Source organism: Helianthus annuus, chromosome 17 (assembly GCF_002127325.2).
Source record: "Helianthus annuus cultivar XRQ/B chromosome 17, HanXRQr2.0-SUNRISE, whole genome shotgun sequence".
NCBI lineage: Eukaryota > Viridiplantae > Streptophyta > Magnoliopsida > Asterales > Asteraceae > Helianthus > Helianthus annuus.
The window spans coordinates 28,535,067-28,555,137 of NC_035449.2; the positions used below are offsets into that span (position 1 = coordinate 28,535,067).

Sequence of the window (20,071 nt, forward strand, 5' to 3'; positions counted from 1 at the left end):
GGACCAATGTTATCCAACCTAATCCTCTTATTAAAATGATCACTACTTGTGTGCAAACCGTTGTCTAGCTTGGCAAACTTTTGTAACAGCAAGCAAAGGTGATGAAATTATGCTGCCAATTTTGAACAAATTTGAAGTTGCTCAAACACACAGGCCCACCAGAGTGTGGTTGTTCACTAAGATAATGGTTCTAATCCAACAAATCTACATTCATTATCTCATTTGATCCTGAAAATGCAAATGGAACAAGATTCCTCCCTTTTAACAAATTTTAAACACTCAACATTCCACTAATAGAAACAGCCTTGGTCAAAACAATGTGTGCGCAAGTATAATACCTTTACTTTTAGGTGATAAACCTTCAATATGGTAGGGCACTATATGCCTCTAATAAAGCTAGTCATACCCATGTGCTTCTTTTTGTCAAGTCCTTCGTTAGTGTGATTGATAATTGAAAGTCATCATGTGATAAGTCCTACATTTTATTTCCATCTTTCTATTTGAAGTATCCCTAGGGGTATATATACTAAGGTCATATAGTTTCATTTTAAGACACAACACAATAGAAACTCCCCTAGTCTTCTTCCATTTGAAAAAAACACTCAAACCAATCTTTTTTACTTTTACCAAAGACTTGAGAATTTCATTCCAAGATTCATTATTAAGTGTCAACATATGGGTATGGGGATAATCAAAATAGCCAATGCTAAACAAAAGCTCAAGAGATCCATTACGCCGAAGAAGAACGGATTGCTAGGTGCGACAGATTCGCCGAAGAAAGGCCATTTTGCTGTTTATGTCGGCGAGACAAACAGGAGATATGTCATCCCGATATCTACCTTGGACCACCCTTTGTTTCGGGAGCTCTTACATTGGGCAGAAGAAGAATTTGGTTTTGACAACTCAGAAGGAGGTCTTAAAATTCCTTGCAGTGAAGATTACTTTGAAGGTCTCATTTCCCTAATAAATTCTACTTGAATTAGAGTACGTAACTTAGAGTTAGAGTTGTATTTAAACAATTTCCATGTATTCTTGTTTCGTCGAGAGTTGAAAATCACGCCATTGAAAAGCTCATCCTTTTTAAAAGATCAAGGGAACCACAAGTGCAGAGAAGAAATATTATCGTCCCTCGATTGGAAAACCGGCGATAAATCATTAGGTTGCACAAATATTAGACCAAATTCATGATCTCTAAGTTACTTTGAGCATTTCCAAATCATTTGACAGTTAATGGAAAATGTTTTAATCACAAGTGTAATTTTTAAAAGTTACTTTTATGATACCTCTACCACAATCTGCTATATAAGTTAGTCAAATTGATGTAGAAGTTATACATATATGGCATACTTCAGAAAGTTCATATGTTAATGATTTTCGTGGATCGAGAATTGATTTAAAAGGATATAACTTGATTAGCGATCCAAGAAGCATAGGCTATTAGGCTCTATCTGTTTTGCTCTCCGGTGTTGTACGTCTTACTGGCAGGGCCGTCCCCAAGAATCTTCGAAAATCCTGAGGCCCAGGACGAGCAAAAAATTAGGCGCCTAAAAAAACTTAAAGATATATAATTTTGAGTTAAATGCTTGGTTGGTCCCTGTGGTTTTCAAAAATTACAGACTTGGTCCTAATGGTTTACTAATTACACGATTGGTCCCAAAAGTTGACAAAAATGCACTCGGTTGGTCCCCAACCCTAACATCAGTTAAATTTCTCAGTTAACTATGTGTGAAATGACGATATTACCCTTGAACAATTTAAAAACTTCAAACAGAGGGCCTGCCTACCCATCATCATCATCTGCAACTGTAACTTCACCATTTTGATTCTTTGATGATATAAACTACAGATTAAGAACCAAAATCAATATTGAATCGTAAAGGGTATCAAACAAATTTAATTTAATCTTCCAATAACACCAAATCAAGACCAATTAACATGTGGATATGAAAATAAACCTTCGATTTAAGACTACGAAGTTGGACTTGTGTAAACTGGCTTTGAAGCCAATGATCAGACACAAGAACTCCTTCGAATTTAGACATCCCTGAACTTCCTTCTCCAAGAATTTAATCAGAAAATAAAATCAAGAAAATCTACAAAACCCATTAGGATAAACGCAAATCAAGATAGGATTAACAATCAAGAACTCAATCAAAACAAAACCCATCAATTAGAACACAAGGTTAAACCAATACGTACCCACACCATCATCATCTTCACCAGTCAGAGCCAAAACAATATCACCTTCAATTGCAGGAAATAAAGATAAACAGGGGGTGTTTTACCAGAAGAATCTGTCGAAACGAACGCTGCTGCAGACGGTGGCCCTGCCGCAGCTCGCCGGAAACACCGCCGTCGTCGCTGCATATACCTCTTTCTCTCTCTTCTCTCTTCTGCGTCGTCGAGTCGTTGTACGCAACCACTGGTTGGTGGTGGTTGGTCGTTCAATCAGGCCAAAATAGATGGTGTGGGAGATTGGGGAGATGAGGGATTTGGGGTATGCGGTTGCCGGTGATGGGGTGTGGGTTTGTGATGAAGATGTACAAAGATGGGGTGTGGGTTTGTGATGAAGATGACGATGGTGATGAAGATGATGCAGTGGGTGCAGAAGATGAAGAAGATGATGGAGATGGAGATGATGATGGGGATGAAGAGGGTTTTGTAACTAAGCAAGGGTATTTTGGTCATTTAACATGGACTTAACTGAGAAATTTAACTGATGTTAGGGCTGGGGACCAACCGAGTGCATTTTTAGCAACTTTTGGGACCAAGCGTGTAATTAGTAAACCACTAGGACCAAGTCTATAATTTTTGAAAACCACAGGGACCAACCAAGCATTTTACTCTATAATTTTTTTAGAACAAATAGTTTTTTTTTTTAATTTTGGGCCCCAAAGAGTGGCCCTGGACTACTGCCCACCCTACCCCTACTCTAGGCCAGCCCAGCTCACTAGCTAAGTCATATGTAACATATCAAACCCACTAATTAAGTCACCATTAAATGGAATATTATTCTCTCGATTTAACCAATCAATCAAGATGATTGACCATCCATAAGTTTTGCCCAAAGATCAAGCCCTTGTAATTATTTTGTAATCATTGTACCTCTATATATTGTGTTGTAAATAACTAGAATGTATCTTGATTCAATACAAACTTCTATTGTTTATATGGTATCAAGAGCCTAAAAGCTCCCTTGAGCCATCTCCGATCCAAAACTTGACAGACACCTTCTGCCCGCTTCCTTTTTTTTCTTTCGATTCACCATGGCCAAACCAATAATCCACAACCATCAACCCACTACTTGTGCCAATCGCCCAACACGCAACCCAAATCCACCCACAACCCGAAACCAATGGCCATCTAGAACTACCAATACCAACACTCGCCCGACTCGCAACAATAACACCTATTGTTACTATTGTAACATTCCCGGACATGACACCAAAGATTGTCGCAAACTTACTCACTTCCTACGAGAACACAATGTCTCGCCTCAAAATAACAACACCCCGGTGGTTAACTACACCACCCCTCACCCAACGGCTACAACCCCATCTTGGATGTGGGACACCGGTGCGTCCAACAACACCGCAAACAACAACCAACAATTTTCCGTTCTTTCCGAATACGGAGGACCCGATAAGATCGTGCTAGGTGATGGTAAAACTCTTCCTATAACTCATATTTCTCAAACAACTATTCCAACAAAATCTCGCCCACTTCTTTTAGATAACATTTTAATTGCTCCCAATCTTCGAAATAATCTTATTTCCGTTGCCAAAGTTTGTCGTACTAATCGTGTTTCTGTTGAATTTTTTCCCTATCATTTTTTGTCAAGGATCTACGCACGGGGGCGCGTCTCATGCGGGGAGTAAACATCAATGATGTCTACTATGGACCAATCTCCTTGTCTCCTCAAATCAACAACACCCAAACAAACTCTCTTCTCATGTGGCACCACATACTTGGACATCCATCGCTTCAAGTGTTTAAGTCTTTAATTTCTAAATTAGGACTTCATAGTAATAAGGTGACCTATGAGTCTTTTCATTGTGCTTCATGTTCACTAAATAAAAGCCACAAACTACCCTTTGGTAAAAATTCTTTTGTTGCTAATCAACCACTACAACTTCTCTACTCCGACGTATGGGGTCCCGTAAAAACGTCAATAGATGGCTTTAAATACTATGTCATTTTTGTTGACTGTTTTTCCAAATACATTTGGTTATACCCAATCAAACGAAAATCTGATGTCAAAATTCTTTTTCCACAATTTAAATCTCTTGTTGAAAATTTTTTAAAAACCAACATTGTTGCGTTATTCACTGATAATGGGGTTGAATATGTGGGTCTCTCACCATATCTTGCCTCTCAAGGTATCTCCCATTACACGACACCACCTCACACACCGGAACAAAACGGTATTGCCGAACGACGTCACCGACACGTTGTTGAAACCGGCCTCGCCTTACTCCACTACTCCCACTTACCACAACATTTTTGGTCTCATGCTTTTCAAACCGCTACTCATCTCATTAATCGCTTACCTACACCCACCCTTCACAACAAATCACCCTATGATATGTTGTTCAAAACCACTCCCAGTTATTCCAAACTCAAACCGTTTGGTTGCCTTTGCTACCCATGGTTACGACCATACGCCACTTCCAAACTACACTCACGTTCAATGGCGTGCATCTTCCTAGGGTACTCATCCTCCAAGTCGGCATTCAAATGCTATGACCCCCTTAATCACAAACTCTACCACTCTCGCCATGTCCAATTTGTTCCCCACATCTTTCCATCTCAAGCCACCAATTCCAATCCCAAACATGTGTCATTCAATATTTTCTTACCACCACAACCCTCGGATCCAATTTCCTCACCAACGTCTCCCTCTCCTAACACCACTCACCCTTCTCAACCACAACCTCCCAACATTCAACCAACCACACACCATCCACACTCTACCCAACCGCCCACCACACCCGAAACCCAAATCGCTGCCACCCCTCCTATACACGGCCCAGCCCACCTTTCTTTACATAGCAATGGCCCAACTCCCAACTCCAATACTCCAAGCCCAACTACACAACCACCTATACCATCCTCCCCTCCCCTTGTATCTCCAAACGGCTCATTACCCACTGACGCCACTGATCCACACAACGGCCCACTACCTCAGCCCGATGAACCGACCAGTCCATCAACCGGCTCCAACCCATCTACTACGCCCATCTCACCCGAATCCCAAACAAACCAACCCGGTTCCCCTACGGACTCTCCCCACAACCATCCTCCACGAACTCGCAGACAACCCAAACCCAATTCAAAATACTACAACTCAAGTTTCATTAACTCCACCACCATTCATCCTCTACCCGTATCTCTTGAACCATCCACTTATACTCAAGCCTTGAAAGATCTGGATTGGCGCCACGCCATGGATCTGGAGTACAATGCTCTCATCCATAACAACACATGGGAACTTGTACCTCACACAACCCAAACTCCTATTGGTTGCAAATGGGTATTCCGAATCAAACGCAAACCCGATGGCACAATTGACAAATACAAAGCACGTCTTGTTGCTAAAGGGTTTCACCAACAATATGGAAAAGACTATCATGAAACATTTAGCCCTGTTACTAAACCCGTTACCATTCGCACCGTTCTCTCCATTGCCCTTTCAAAAGGGTGGCCTTTACGTCAACTAGATGTAAACAATGCGTTTCTTCATGGGACCCTTCATGAAGATGTTTTCATGATACAACCTCCCGGATTCACAAATTCGGAATTCCCTCGTCACATTTGCAAACTCAAAAAATCTCTCTACGGCCTTAAGCAAGCACCGCGTGCTTGGTACATTGAACTAACCAAATTTCTCATTGGCTTTGGTTTTAAAAAATGTCTTTCTGATCCCTCCCTCTTTGTCTACAACCTCAATAATATCACTTGCTATCTCCTTGTGTACGTCGATGACATTGTCCTTACGGGAAATCATAATCCCTTCATGGATTCCTTTGTTCAAGCCCTAAGCAAACAATTCTCTATCAAAGACTTAGGCCCTCTCCATCACTTCCTAGGAATCGAAGTCATTCCTACGCCCAATGGTCTATTTCTTTCTCAACATCACCACATTCAAGATGTCCTCACCACCTTTAAAATGGATGGTGCAAAAGAGGTTCTCACTCCTTTAAGCGTTTCTGACCCACTTTCCTCTAATGATTCCTCTCCTCCAGTCGATCCCACACCCTACAGAAAACTGGTAGGTACTCTGCAGTACCTAGCCTTCACCCGTCCAGACATCTCCTTTGCCATCAATAAATTATCTCAATTCATGCATTCACCCAAACAATCACACTGGCAAGCTCTCAAACGGGTACTCCGATATTTGAAAGGAACGGTACATCACGGGTTGTTTTTGAAGCGCAATACCAACCTTAACTTACAAGCCTTCTCGGACTCAGACTGGGGTGGTATCAATGATGGGGGACGATCCACTACAGCATACATTTTATACCTTGGGTCCAATATCATCTCTTGGAAATCTGCAAAACAAAAAACGGTCTCTAGATCATCCACCGAAGCTGAGTACAAAGCTCTTGCTAATGCCGCAGCTGAACTTTCATGGGTGAAAAATTTACTCGGTGAATTGTGTCTACCAAATGTGAGCACTCCTTTGCTTTACTGTGACAACACCGGGGCCACCTATGTATGTGCAAATCCAGTTTACCACTCACGCGTGAAACACATAGCCTTGGACTATCACTTTGTACGGGAACAAGTCAACTCCGGGCAACTTAAAGTCCTTCACGTCAGCTCAAAGGATCAACTTGCGGATGTCCTCACCAAACCGCTTCCACGGGCACCTTTCCTGCTTTTTCGGTCCAAGATTGGAGTCTCCAATGGATCCTCCATCTTGCGGGGGCGTATCAAACCCACTAATTAAGTCACCATTAAATGGAATATTATTCTCTCGATTTAACCAATCAATCAAGATGATTGACCATCCATAATTCTTGCCCAAAGATCAAGCCCTTGTAATTATTTTGTAATCATTGTACCTCTATATGTTGTGTTGTAAATAACTAGAATGTATCTTGATTCAATACAAACTTCTATTGTTTATATAACATACTTTTTTGCTGTTAGAAAATGTACAGGTTGAACATGTTAACCATCATAGTCATTGAGTGATTTGATCAAAACCGGAAAAAGTTATTTTAGTTTGTATGATTATCAAGTATAAACATGCATAAGATTTTCTTTTGAGCAACTAAGAAGAAAAAATAGATTTATATGTAGAAAACACAAAAGCCTAGCCAGTAGCGAGCGCCAGGATCAGAAATAGAGCCCACCTCCACTATTACAATGTCATAGATTCATTCGACCCAATTTAAGACGATTACTTTTCAAAGCCTGAACTCAACCCACACCAGAACCATTAATCGTATTTGGAGTAATTTTTTGATTAAAGTTATTTGGCAGTACTTCTCAAATCTTGAATCGGATAATTCAAATAGAAAACAAGAACGGCTATGATCTTCTGTATAAAAATGTGTACCCCACTTCGTATGTAAAACATACCTTAGACCTTTTTATATAGGCAGGTGACCATCACAACATTTTTTAAGTTGAAACATCACAAGTTTTCATCAAAGAGTATGTTAGCTGGAGGTTAAAACCTTTAGCAGTTATTTTGTTATATCTCTATTAGCATAAATCCCTTTAGTAGTAATTGAGTTAATATAGATCGCCCAAGTTACTGTTGATACATACTTACTACTGATAGGAGTTGCTACTACTGCTCTAAGTTGCCAAAAAGGACCAACACTACTAGAAAACTGCCTACTTTGTGACAGCCAAATTTGTAGCAAATTTGTAGGAAATGGGTCTTATCTACAGATTTGCTACAAAAAGTTTCGTGCAAAATAAGCTTGTCGAAAATAAGGTTAGCTACAAAATTATGACAAAATTTCACACAAATTTTCGACAAAAATCTATCGTTACAAACGTTGCCACAAAATACCTACAAACCAGTTTTTTATGTTTTTCCTACAATTCTTCCACAATTATGCCTATTTTTGTATTTTATTTTATGATATTTTACTTTTAAAATTAATAACACTAATGAGAAAATTATCCATAATTACGAATAATTATTTTTATTTGGCGACAAAATTCCTACAAAATTATAAAACTTTCTCTTAACGGTTTGCTACAAATTTCCTACAAATAAAAAATATATTTTTTAATGTTGCTACAAATTTCCTACAACTCAAAGATGGTTTTTTTTAGTTTTGTAACAAAATTCCTACAAACAAAAAAAAAACAAAATTTAAAGGTTGCGACAAAATTCCTACGAACCAAAAAAACAAAAAATAAAGGTTCTAACAAAATTCCTACAAACCGAAAAAGATGGTTGCCACAAATTACCTACAATTCAAAAAAAATATCCTGCAGCTATTTGCTACAGATTTGTGACAAACTGTAACAAATTAAAGAAATTAAATAAAACCGAATTTTATGAAAAAAAGCAGCAAAATTAATATTATATTCTAAAAATAATTGCAGCAAAATTCTAAAACATTCCAAAAATATTAAAACAACATTCCCACGCATTCCAAACATTCCGAAAATTTTAAAACATTCCAAAACGCACAAAAAATCCTAATTAAAAGCACTAATCCGACCTTTAATAATCCAATACTTAACAAGACCAGAGTTTTTACTTATTTCCGATGTTTTTCAGCTTGTCTTCCATAGTTTTTTGCCATGCCGCTTGGTCGGCCCGCTCTTTTTCGCGCTCTTGTTGAAATTGTTCAAAACGGGATTCTATGTTTTGTCGGGCCTCTCGCTCTCTTTCTAATTCCGCTTCAACTTTTTGAAGCTAAAAGTTGTACAACAAGATATAATTAATACGTATTAACAAAACATAGTGTCAAAATTCACATATCATTTAACAATAATACGATATTCAAATATCGTATTAATGTTAAATGTCTTAGATCAAACCTATTATCATCTAGTGAATAACTCTATTTCCTACTTATTTACATCTGTTCTATTTCAAGATGGCCATACCCAACCCGCTAATCTCATAAAGACCAACAGTTTCGACCCGCACCAATATCACCCATTTTGACTCGCAACCCAACCCGCTAGTTTTGTCATCCAAGAATAAGAGAAAATCGTTAAGGCCATGTGAAATTTCACGCATTCATAATGTAAAATGTACCAACGAGTCGTGTCACTTTGTTGCATACTTACATTTTATTTCCTAATTCACGTATGTATGTGTATATAGATGTCTATGTGTATGTATATATAGAAAATAAATTTTAACCCGAACCCATCTTGTCACGCGACCCAACCCATTTTGACCCGAACCCATCTTGACACGTGACCCAACCCGACACGCCAATATCAGCAAACAACAAACCCATATCAGCAAACTCATACTTCCTATTTAAAACCTAACACAAACCTCAAAACCACCACCATATATGAAACAACAATCTACCTTCAATACATTGTACTCAATCAATTAAAAACAAAATCTAGGTCCATAACATGTTCTCTAAGTGTGTTCTCAATGTAGCGTACAAGATACTTAACAATTAGGCATAAACTATTAACTTAACAATTAGGGGCAAAAATATTCCCTCAAAATCAATAGTCTCTCAACAATTAGGCGTAAACTATTACCTTCACTAACAGGTATGTCCTAAAAATGTTGACCATATCTAAAATAACAAGAACAATAATGATACCTCATGCGACTGTCGAGGCATCATCGTATGACCGCAAGTTCTGGAAGATGGTTTTCTAATCACCACAAAAACAGGAGCAGAAGATCCTATGCCGAACATCTTACGACCCTTACACTCAAGAAGCAGACTCTACTACACGGCTAAATCATCGAAATCCTTGTCCCCATACAACTTTTTTACTTGTAACGTGTACACGGCCTATAATTTTATCAAATTAATGTTTTCAACCGGTAAAAGTGATACAATAACTATAAATAAATGATAAAAGAGAGCTTACATATGAACATTTTGCATGGTTGGTAACAAACTCTAATGAATCAAAATCATTTTCGCTCATCTCCTGATCTTGTAACACTTTTTTCACTTCTTAGTGGCGTGGGTCTGTAGGAATACTTTCTTGTATCCAATTGTTTTACCCGCTTGTTTGTCCTACATAAAAAGGAGTAATGTAAATTGTAAGTGTTGAATGTAAAGATATTTACTAAAATATATATATAGGAAATAAAAATTAAAAACATATTATTCAATTCCTTACAGCCACGTTCGTTTCCATTTCTCAAGGGGCATCCCATCAGGTAGAAATTCACATAGGATATCAAAATTGTATCCTTTATCCGGTACTTTACGCCTTGCATCCGTAGCTTTATCTTTCCACTAAGATCAAGATCGATAACAATGTCACTATCAATGTGTTTCCCTTATGCAACTTGCTTTATCTTTCCACCACAAAGACCACAACCACCATCACTACCACCACCACGAGCATAATTATCTTTATAAAAATATATGTTTTATTAAAATAACTTTTTGTTTGTAGGAATCTGTAGGAACTTTTGTTAATTTCCTACAAATTATCGACAAAAGTAAAATTTTATTTTCAAAATTATATGTTTTTTTATAATTGATAAATAACAAATAAAAGTATATTTTTTTATAGGAAATATGTAGCAACTGGTGTTAGTTTGCTACAAATTGCTGACAAATTTAACATTTTATTCTTAAAAAATATATGTTTTCTAACTTTGATAAACTAACAAATAAAATATTTTTTTTTTGTAGGAAATCTGTAGAAACTAGTGCTAGTTTGCTACAAATTTCCGACAAATTTAACATTTTAGTTTTAAAAATTATTTATTTTTCTAAAATTGATAAGTAACAAATAAATTAATTTTTTTTGTCAAGAATCTGTAGCAAGTGGTGTCAGTTTGCTACAAATTTTAGACTAATTTAACGTATTATTTTATAATTATCTATTTTTCAAAAATTGAATAATAACAAATAAATTAACTTATTTTTTGTAGGAAATCCGTAGCAACTAGTGTCAATTTGCTACCAATTTTCGACAAATTTAATATTTTAGTTTTAAAAATTATTTATTTTTTCTTAAATTGATAAATAACAAATAAATTAACTTTTTTTTTTGTCGAAAATCTGTAGCAAGTGGTTTCAGTTTGCTACAAATTTGAGACAAATTTAACGTATTGTTTTAAAATTATCTATTTTTCTAAAATTGAATAATAACAAATAAATTAACTTATTTTTTTGTAGGAAATCCGTAGCAAATAGTGTCATTTTGCTACCAATTTTCGACAAATTTAATATTTTATTTTTAATAATTATTTATTTTTCTTAAATTGATGAATAACAAATTAATTAACTTTTTTTTGTCGAAAATCTGTAGCAAGTGGTGTCAGTTTGCTACAAATTTTAGACAAATTTAATGTATTATTTTAAAATTATCTATTTTTATAAAATTGAGTAATAGCAAATAAATTAACTTATTTTTGTAGGAAATCCGTAGCAACTAGTGTCAATTTGCTGCCAATTTTCGACAAATTTAATATTTTATTTTTAAATATTATTTATTTGACTTAAATTGATAAATAACAAATGAATTAACTTTTTTTGTCGAAAATCTGTAGCAAGTGGTGTCAGTTTGCTACAAATTTTTGACAAATTTAACGTATAATTTTAAAATTATCTATTTTTCTTAAATTGAATAATAACAAATAAATTAACTTATTTTTTGTAGGAAATCCGTAGCAACTAGTGTCAATTTGCTACCAATTTTCGACAAATTTAATATTTTATTTTTAAAAATTATTTATTTTTCTTAAATTGATAAATAACAAATAAATTAACTTTTTTTTGTCGAAAATCTGTAGCAAGCGGTGTCATTTTGCTACAAGTTTCTAACAAATTTATAAGTTTTATTTTTTAAATTATTTATTTTGTTGTGGGTACAGATAATGCAAAATGTTAATGTATTTTGTTGGAATTTTGTCGAAAAGCTAATTAATGTTGTGACGAAATTTCTACAACCTGTAGTTGTGTGACAATTTTGTTGGAAAATTGAAGAAAAGTTTTGGGTTTTTTTTGTTTTTCTTTTTTGTGAGAAAACTGTAGAAAAATTGTAATAAAAATTGAGTTGTGGGAAATTTGTGGGAAACTTTTGTAAGAAAATATGTAGTTTTCTAGTAGTGCAAGTTGTTGATCATAGTTACCACTTATGACCAGTTACCAGCCTACCATTCACGCGGAGTTGTGTAACCTACCCGAGCATTATTATTTCAAAATCGAGCTCGAATCGTTTTAGAGATCGAGATCAGCTTGGCTCAAGCTCAGTTTCCAACCATCATATCTGAACTTGAGCAAATGAAAAGAAAGCAAAAGTGAAAGCAGCTATGAACTTCAACTCGTTTGACACATACACCAATCATTGTCGTCGATTGAGCCACAGACGGGTTGACGATTGACAAGAAGATAGGGTGAAATCATTGCCATATATATTTCTTTAGAGAAATTAAAAATATATTGCATAAAAGTTAGTCAAATCATGTATCGTGATTGAAATCATAACAAGAGGTAAAAGAAAAGAAGATTTATTGAAAGGAACTTTTGATTCTTTGAATTGAGCTTGGATTCTGTCATGGCCCAAATAGGGTTTTTTGAGTCAAATGGAAAAAAGCAATATGTCGATGGATCACCTACCTCAAAGTTTAAAGTTTAATGGGCCTTCGAAAAGAAGAGCACCTATCAGCTTCATCGTCATCTACATGTGACCATTCAAGAAAGCTAAAGAAAATCATCTTCCATGGAATAGATGTTGGTACTTGGTAAAAAATAAATTTCAGATTCTCATATTAGTTAAGTTAAATCCGATGATCTTAATTGCTTATGGAAGTATGGTCTTTGGATACACTAGTAGAAATTAGCGCGTTTTACGACCAAGGCTTTGGTAGGAAAATCGTTGGAAAAGGGTGTTCCCAACAGTGAAGTTAAATACAGGTGAAAAAAAATCCAACAAAATTCAGACCACTTACTAGCTATACATATATACATATAATATATTTATTTATGTTTTATTTTTTTTTTTTTTTGTATTTTCATCAACCATATTCCGACCACTTACTTTATTTTTATTTTTGTTTTATTTTCCGACCACTTTTTTGGTCGAAAGACATCAGTTTTCTTGTAGTGATAACATCAAAAGCTTGTCTCGCATCCTCACTTGCTTTTATTTTTCATCCTAGTTAAAGTTCAACTTTTAGAATAGATGAATCTTTCTAAAAGTAAACTTATGTATCAAAATGTAGGTATAAAATAATAGTTTGCAAACATATTTGAAATTGATTTTCATTTTGTTAAAAAAAGAAAACATGTGACTTTTGATCGTGTCATGTCTCAGTAATAAGCAAGTGACTTTTGATCATGTCATGTCTCAGCAACACGTTCCATTAGGTCCTGATATTATCGAACAATCAAACTACTGTGTGGGAGTGTATATATGTACTAATCTTGTGTCTATTTTGTTGATGCAGATTTTGTGTCTGATGCTGCATACTTACATTTTATTTCCTAATTCACGTATGTATGTGTATATAGATGTCTATGTGTATGTATATATAGAAAATAAATTTTAACCCGAACCCATCTTGTCACGCGACCCAACCCATTTTGACCCGAACCCATCTTGACACGTGACCCAACCCGACACGCCAATATCAGCAAACAACAAACCCATATCAGCAAACTCATACTTCCTATTTAAAACCTAACACAAACCTCAAAACCACCACCATATATGAAACAACAATCTACCTTCAATACATTGTACTCAATCAATTAAAAACAAAATCTAGGTCCATAACATGTTCTCTAAGTGTGTTCTCAATGTAGCGTACAAGATACTTAACAATTAGGCATAAACTATTAACTTAACAATTAGGGGCAAAAATATTCCCTCAAAATCAATAGTCTCTCAACAATTAGGCGTAAACTATTACCTTCACTAACAGGTATGTCCTAAAAATGTTGACCATATCTAAAATAACAAGAACAATAATGATACCTCATGCGACTGTCGAGGCATCATCGTATGACCGCAAGTTCTGGAAGATGGTTTTCTAATCACCACAAAAACAGGAGCAGAAGATCCTATGCCGAACATCTTACGACCCTTACACTCAAGAAGCAGACTCTACTACACGGCTAAATCATCGAAATCCTTGTCCCCATACAACTTTTTTACTTGTAACGTGTACACGGCCTATAATTTTATCAAATTAATGTTTTCAACCGGTAAAAGTGATACAATAACTATAAATAAATGATAAAAGAGAGCTTACATATGAACATTTTGCATGGTTGGTAACAAACTCTAATGAATCAAAATCATTTTCGCTCATCTCCTGATCTTGTAACACTTTTTTCACTTCTTAGTGGCGTGGGTCTGTAGGAATACTTTCTTGTATCCAATTGTTTTACCCGCTTGTTTGTCCTACATAAAAAGGAGTAATGTAAATTGTAAGTGTTGAATGTAAAGATATTTACTAAAATATATATATAGGAAATAAAAATTAAAAACATATTATTCAATTCCTTACAGCCACGTTCGTTTCCATTTCTCAAGGGGCATCCCATCAGGTAGAAATTCACATAGGATATCAAAATTGTATCCTTTATCCGGTACTTTACGCCTTGCATCCGTAGCTTTATCTTTCCACTAAGATCAAGATCGATAACAATGTCACTATCAATGTGTTTCCCTTATGCAACTTGCTTTATCTTTCCACCACAAAGACCACAACCACCATCACTACCACCACCACGAGCATAATTATCTTTATAAAAATATATGTTTTATTAAAATAACTTTTTGTTTGTAGGAATCTGTAGGAACTTTTGTTAATTTCCTACAAATTATCGACAAAAGTAAAATTTTATTTTCAAAATTATATGTTTTTTTATAATTGATAAATAACAAATAAAAGTATATTTTTTTATAGGAAATATGTAGCAACTGGTGTTAGTTTGCTACAAATTGCTGACAAATTTAACATTTTATTCTTAAAAAATATATGTTTTCTAACTTTGATAAACTAACAAATAAAATATTTTTTTTTTGTAGGAAATCTGTAGAAACTAGTGCTAGTTTGCTACAAATTTCCGACAAATTTAACATTTTAGTTTTAAAAATTATTTATTTTTCTAAAATTGATAAGTAACAAATAAATTAATTTTTTTTGTCAAGAATCTGTAGCAAGTGGTGTCAGTTTGCTACAAATTTTAGACTAATTTAACGTATTATTTTATAATTATCTATTTTTCAAAAATTGAATAATAACAAATAAATTAACTTATTTTTTGTAGGAAATCCGTAGCAACTAGTGTCAATTTGCTACCAATTTTCGACAAATTTAATATTTTAGTTTTAAAAATTATTTATTTTTTCTTAAATTGATAAATAACAAATAAATTAACTTTTTTTTTTGTCGAAAATCTGTAGCAAGTGGTTTCAGTTTGCTACAAATTTGAGACAAATTTAACGTATTGTTTTAAAATTATCTATTTTTCTAAAATGGAATAATAACAAATAAATTAACTTATTTTTTTGTAGGAAATCCGTAGCAAATAGTGTCATTTTGCTACCAATTTTCGACAAATTTAATATTTTATTTTTAATAATTATTTATTTTTCTTAAATTGATGAATAACAAATTAATTAACTTTTTTTTGTCGAAAATCTGTAGCAAGTGGTGTCAGTTTGCTACAAATTTTAGACAAATTTAATGTATTATTTTAAAATTATCTATTTTTATAAAATTGAGTAATAGCAAATAAATTAACTTATTTTTGTAGGAAATCCGTAGCAACTAGTGTCAATTTGCTGCCAATTTTCGACAAATTTAATATTTTATTTTTAAATATTATTTATTTGACTTAAATTGATAAATAACAAATGAATTAACTTTTTTTGTCGAAAATCTGTAGCAAGTGGTGTCAGTTTGCTACAAATTTTTGACAAATTTAACGTATAATTTTAAAATTATCTATTTTTCTTAAATTGAATAATAACAAATAAATTAACTTATTTTTTGTAGGAAATCCGTAGCAACTAGTGTCAATTTGCTACCAATTTTCGACAAATTTAATATTTTATTTTTAAAAATTATTTATTTTTCTTAAATTGATAAATAACAAATAAATTAACTTTTTTTGTCGAAAATCTGTAGCAAGCGGTGTCAGTTTGCTACAAGTTTCTAACAAATTTATAAGTTTTATTTTTTAAATTATTTATTTTGTTGTGGGTACAGATAATGCAAAATGTTAATGTATTTTGTCGGAATTTTGTCGAAAAGCTAATTAATGTTGTGACGAAATTTCTACAACCTGTAGTTGTGTGACAATTTTGTTGGAAAATTGAAGAAAAGTTTTGGGTTTTTTTTGTTTTTCTTTTTTGTGAGAAAACTGTAGAAAAATTGTAATAAAAATTGAGTTGTGGGAAATTTGTGGGAAACTTTTGTAAGAAAATATGTAGTTTTCTAGTAGTGCAAGTTGTTGATCATAGTTACCACTTATGACCAGTTACCAGCCTACCATTCACGCGGAGTTGTGTAACCTACCCGAGCATTATTATTTCAAAATCGAGCTCGAATCGTTTTAGAGATCGAGATCAGCTTGGCTCAAGCTCAGTTTCCAACCATCATATCTGAACTTGAGCAAATGAAAAGAAAGCAAAAGTGAAAGCAGCTATGAACTTCAACTCGTTTGACACATACACCAATCATTGTCGTCGATTGAGCCACAGACGGGTTGACGATTGACAAGAAGATAGGGTGAAATCATTGCCATATATATTTCTTTAGAGAAATTAAAAATATATTGCATAAAAGTTAGTCAAATCATGTATCGTGATTGAAATCATAACAAGAGGTAAAAGAAAAGAAGATTTATTGAAAGGAACTTTTGATTCTTTGAATTGAGCTTGGATTCTGTCATGGCCCAAATAGGGTTTTTTGAGTCAAATGGAAAAAAGCAATATGTCGATGGATCACCTACCTCAAAGTTTAAAGTTTAATGGGCCTTCGAAAAGAAGAGCACCTATCAGCTTCATCGTCATCTACATGTGACCATTCAAGAAAGCTAAAGAAAATCATCTTCCATGGAATAGATGTTGGTACTTGGTAAAAAATAAATTTCAGATTCTCATATTAGTTAAGTTAAATCCGATGATCTTAATTGCTTATGGAAGTATGGTCTTTGGATACACTAGTAGAAATTAGCGCGTTTTACGACCAAGGCTTTGGTAGGAAAATCGTTGGAAAAGGGTGTTCCCAACAGTGAAGTTAAATACAGGTGAAAAAAAATCCAACAAAATTCAGACCACTTACTAGCTATACATATATACATATAATATATTTATTTATGTTTTATTTTTTTTTTGTATTTTCATCAACCATATTCCGACCACTTACTTTATTTTTATTTTTGTTTTATTTTCCGACCACTTTTTTGGTCGAAAGACATCAGTTTTCTTGTAGTGATAACATCAAAAGCTTGTCTCGCATCCTCACTTGCTTTTATTTTTCATCCTAGTTAAAGTTCAACTTTTAGAATAGATGAATCTTTCTAAAAGTAAACTTATGTATCAAAATGTAGGTATAAAATAATAGTTTGCAAACATATTTGAAATTGATTTTCATTTTGTTAAAAAAAGAAAACATGTGACTTTTGATCGTGTCATGTCTCAGTAATAAGCAAGTGACTTTTGATCATGTCATGTCTCAGCAACACGTTCCATTAGGTCCTGATATTATCGAACAATCAAACTACTGTGTGGGAGTGTATATATGTACTAATCTTGTGTCTATTTTGTTGATGCAGATTTTGTGTCTGATGCTGCATACTTACATTTTATTTCCTAATTCACGTATGTATGTGTATATAGATGTCTATGTGTATGTATATATAGAAAATAAATTTTAACCCGAACCCATCTTGTCACGCGACCCAACCCATTTTGACCCGAACCCATCTTGACACGTGACCCAACCCGACACGCCAATATCAGCAAACAACAAACCCATATCAGCAAACTCATACTTCCTATTTAAAACCTAACACAAACCTCAAAACCACCACCATATATGAAACAACAATCTACCTTCAATACATTGTACTCAATCAATTAAAAACAAAATCTAGGTCCATAACATGTTCTCTAAGTGTGTTCTCAATGTAGCGTACAAGATACTTAACAATTAGGCATAAACTATTAACTTAACAATTAGGGGCAAAAATATTCCCTCAAAATCAATAGTCTCTCAACAATTAGGCGTAAACTATTACCTTCACTAACAGGTATGTCCTAAAAATGTTGACCATATCTAAAATAACAAGAACAATAATGATACCTCATGCGACTGTCGAGGCATCATCGTATGACCGCAAGTTCTGGAAGATGGTTTTCTAATCACCACAAAAACAGGAGCAGAAGATCCTATGCCGAACATCTTACGACCCTTACACTCAAGAAGCAGACTCTACTACACGGCTAAATCATCGCAATCCTTGTCCCCATACAACTTTTTTACTTGTAACGTGTACACGGCCTATAATTTTATCAAATTAATGTTTTCAACCGGTAAAAGTGATACAATAACTATAAATAAATGATAAAAGAGAGCTTACATATGAACATTTTGCATGGTTGGTAACAAACTCTAATGAATCAAAATCATTTTCGCTCATCTCCTGATCTTGTAACACTTTTTTCACTTCTTAGTGGCGTGGGTCTGTAGGAATACTTTCTTGTATCCAATTGTTTTACCCGCTTGTTTGTCCTACATAAAAAGGAGTAATGTAAATTGTAAGTGTTGAATGTAAAGATATTTACTAAAATATATATATATAGGAAATAAAAATTAAAAACATATTATTCAATTCCTTACAGCCACGTTCGTTTCCATTTCTCAAGGGGCATCCCATCAGGTAGAAATTCACATAGGATATCAAAATTGTATCCTTTATCCGGTACTTTACGCCTTGCATCCGTAGCTTTATCTTTCCACTAAGATCAAGATCGATAACAATGTCACTATCAATGTGTTTCCCTTATGCAACTTGCTTTATCTTTCCACCACAAAGACCACAACCACCATCACTACCACCACCACGAGCATAATTATCTTTATAAAAATATATGTTTTATTAAAATAACTTTTTGTTTGTAGGAATCTGTAGGAACTTTTGTTAATTTCCTACAAATTATCGACAAAAGTAAAATTTTATTTTCAAAATTATATGTTTTTTATAATTGATAAATAACAAATAAAAGTATATTTTTTTATAGGAAATATGTAGCAACTGGTGTTAGTTTGCTACAAATTGCTGACAAATTTAACATTTTATTCTTAAAAAATATATGTTTTCTAACTTTGATAAACTAACAAATAAAATATTTTTTTTTTGTAGGAAATCTGTAGAAACTAGTGCTAGTTTGCTACAAATTTCCGACAAATTTAACATTTTAGTTTTAAAAATTATTTATTTTTCTAAAATTGATAAGTAACAAATAAATTAATTTTTTTTGTCAAGAATCTGTAGCAAGTGGTGTCAGTTTGCTACAAATTTTAGACTAATTTAACGTATTATTTTATAATTATCTATTTTTCAAAAATTGAATAATAACAAATAAATTAACTTATTTTTTGTAGGAAATCCGTAGCAACTAGTGTCAATTTGCTACCAATTTTCGACAAATTTAATATTTTAGTTTTAAAAATTATTTATTTTTTCTTAAATTGATAAATAACAAATAAATTAACTTTTTTTTTTGTCGAAAATCTGTAGCAAGTGGTTTCAGTTTGCTACAAATTTGAGACAAATTTAACGTATTGTTTTAAAATTATCTATTTTTCTAAAATTGAATAATAACAAATAAATTAACTTATTTTTTTGTAGGAAATCCGTAGCAAATAGTGTCATTTTGCTACCAATTTTCAACAAAT

At 33.7% G+C, this 20,071-nt stretch overlaps 1 protein-coding gene and 3 long non-coding RNA genes across 4 annotated transcripts; 1 reads left to right on the forward strand and 3 right to left on the reverse strand.

The window, feature by feature from the left end:
- Nucleotides 1–675: 675 nt before the first annotated feature.
- LOC110901217 (auxin-induced protein 15A) lies at nucleotides 676–978 on the forward strand. Its single transcript, XM_022148058.1, has one exon. It carries the CDS (start codon nucleotides 676–678, stop codon nucleotides 976–978), a length of 303 nt encoding a protein of 100 aa, XP_022003750.1.
- Nucleotides 979–8,606: 7,628 nt separating this feature from the next.
- On the reverse strand, nucleotides 8,607–10,555 carry LOC110898519. Its single transcript, XR_002569467.2, has 4 exons — nucleotides 10,315–10,555; nucleotides 10,057–10,208; nucleotides 9,780–9,977; nucleotides 8,607–8,896 (listed from the first exon to the last, which is right to left on the reverse strand). It is a non-coding gene; the product is annotated as an uncharacterized LOC110898519 (long non-coding RNA).
- A 3,093-nt stretch (nucleotides 10,556–13,648) lies between these two features.
- Nucleotides 13,649–14,906, reverse strand: LOC110902935. The gene is made up of 3 exons (XR_002571535.2): nucleotides 14,666–14,906; nucleotides 14,408–14,559; nucleotides 13,649–14,328 (listed from the first exon to the last, which is right to left on the reverse strand). It is a non-coding gene; the product is annotated as an uncharacterized LOC110902935 (long non-coding RNA).
- Nucleotides 14,907–18,004: 3,098 nt separating this feature from the next.
- On the reverse strand, nucleotides 18,005–19,253 carry LOC110902934. Its single transcript, XR_002571534.2, has 3 exons — nucleotides 19,013–19,253; nucleotides 18,753–18,904; nucleotides 18,005–18,673 (listed from the first exon to the last, which is right to left on the reverse strand). It is a non-coding gene; the product is annotated as an uncharacterized LOC110902934 (long non-coding RNA).
- Nucleotides 19,254–20,071: the final 818 nt, after the last annotated feature.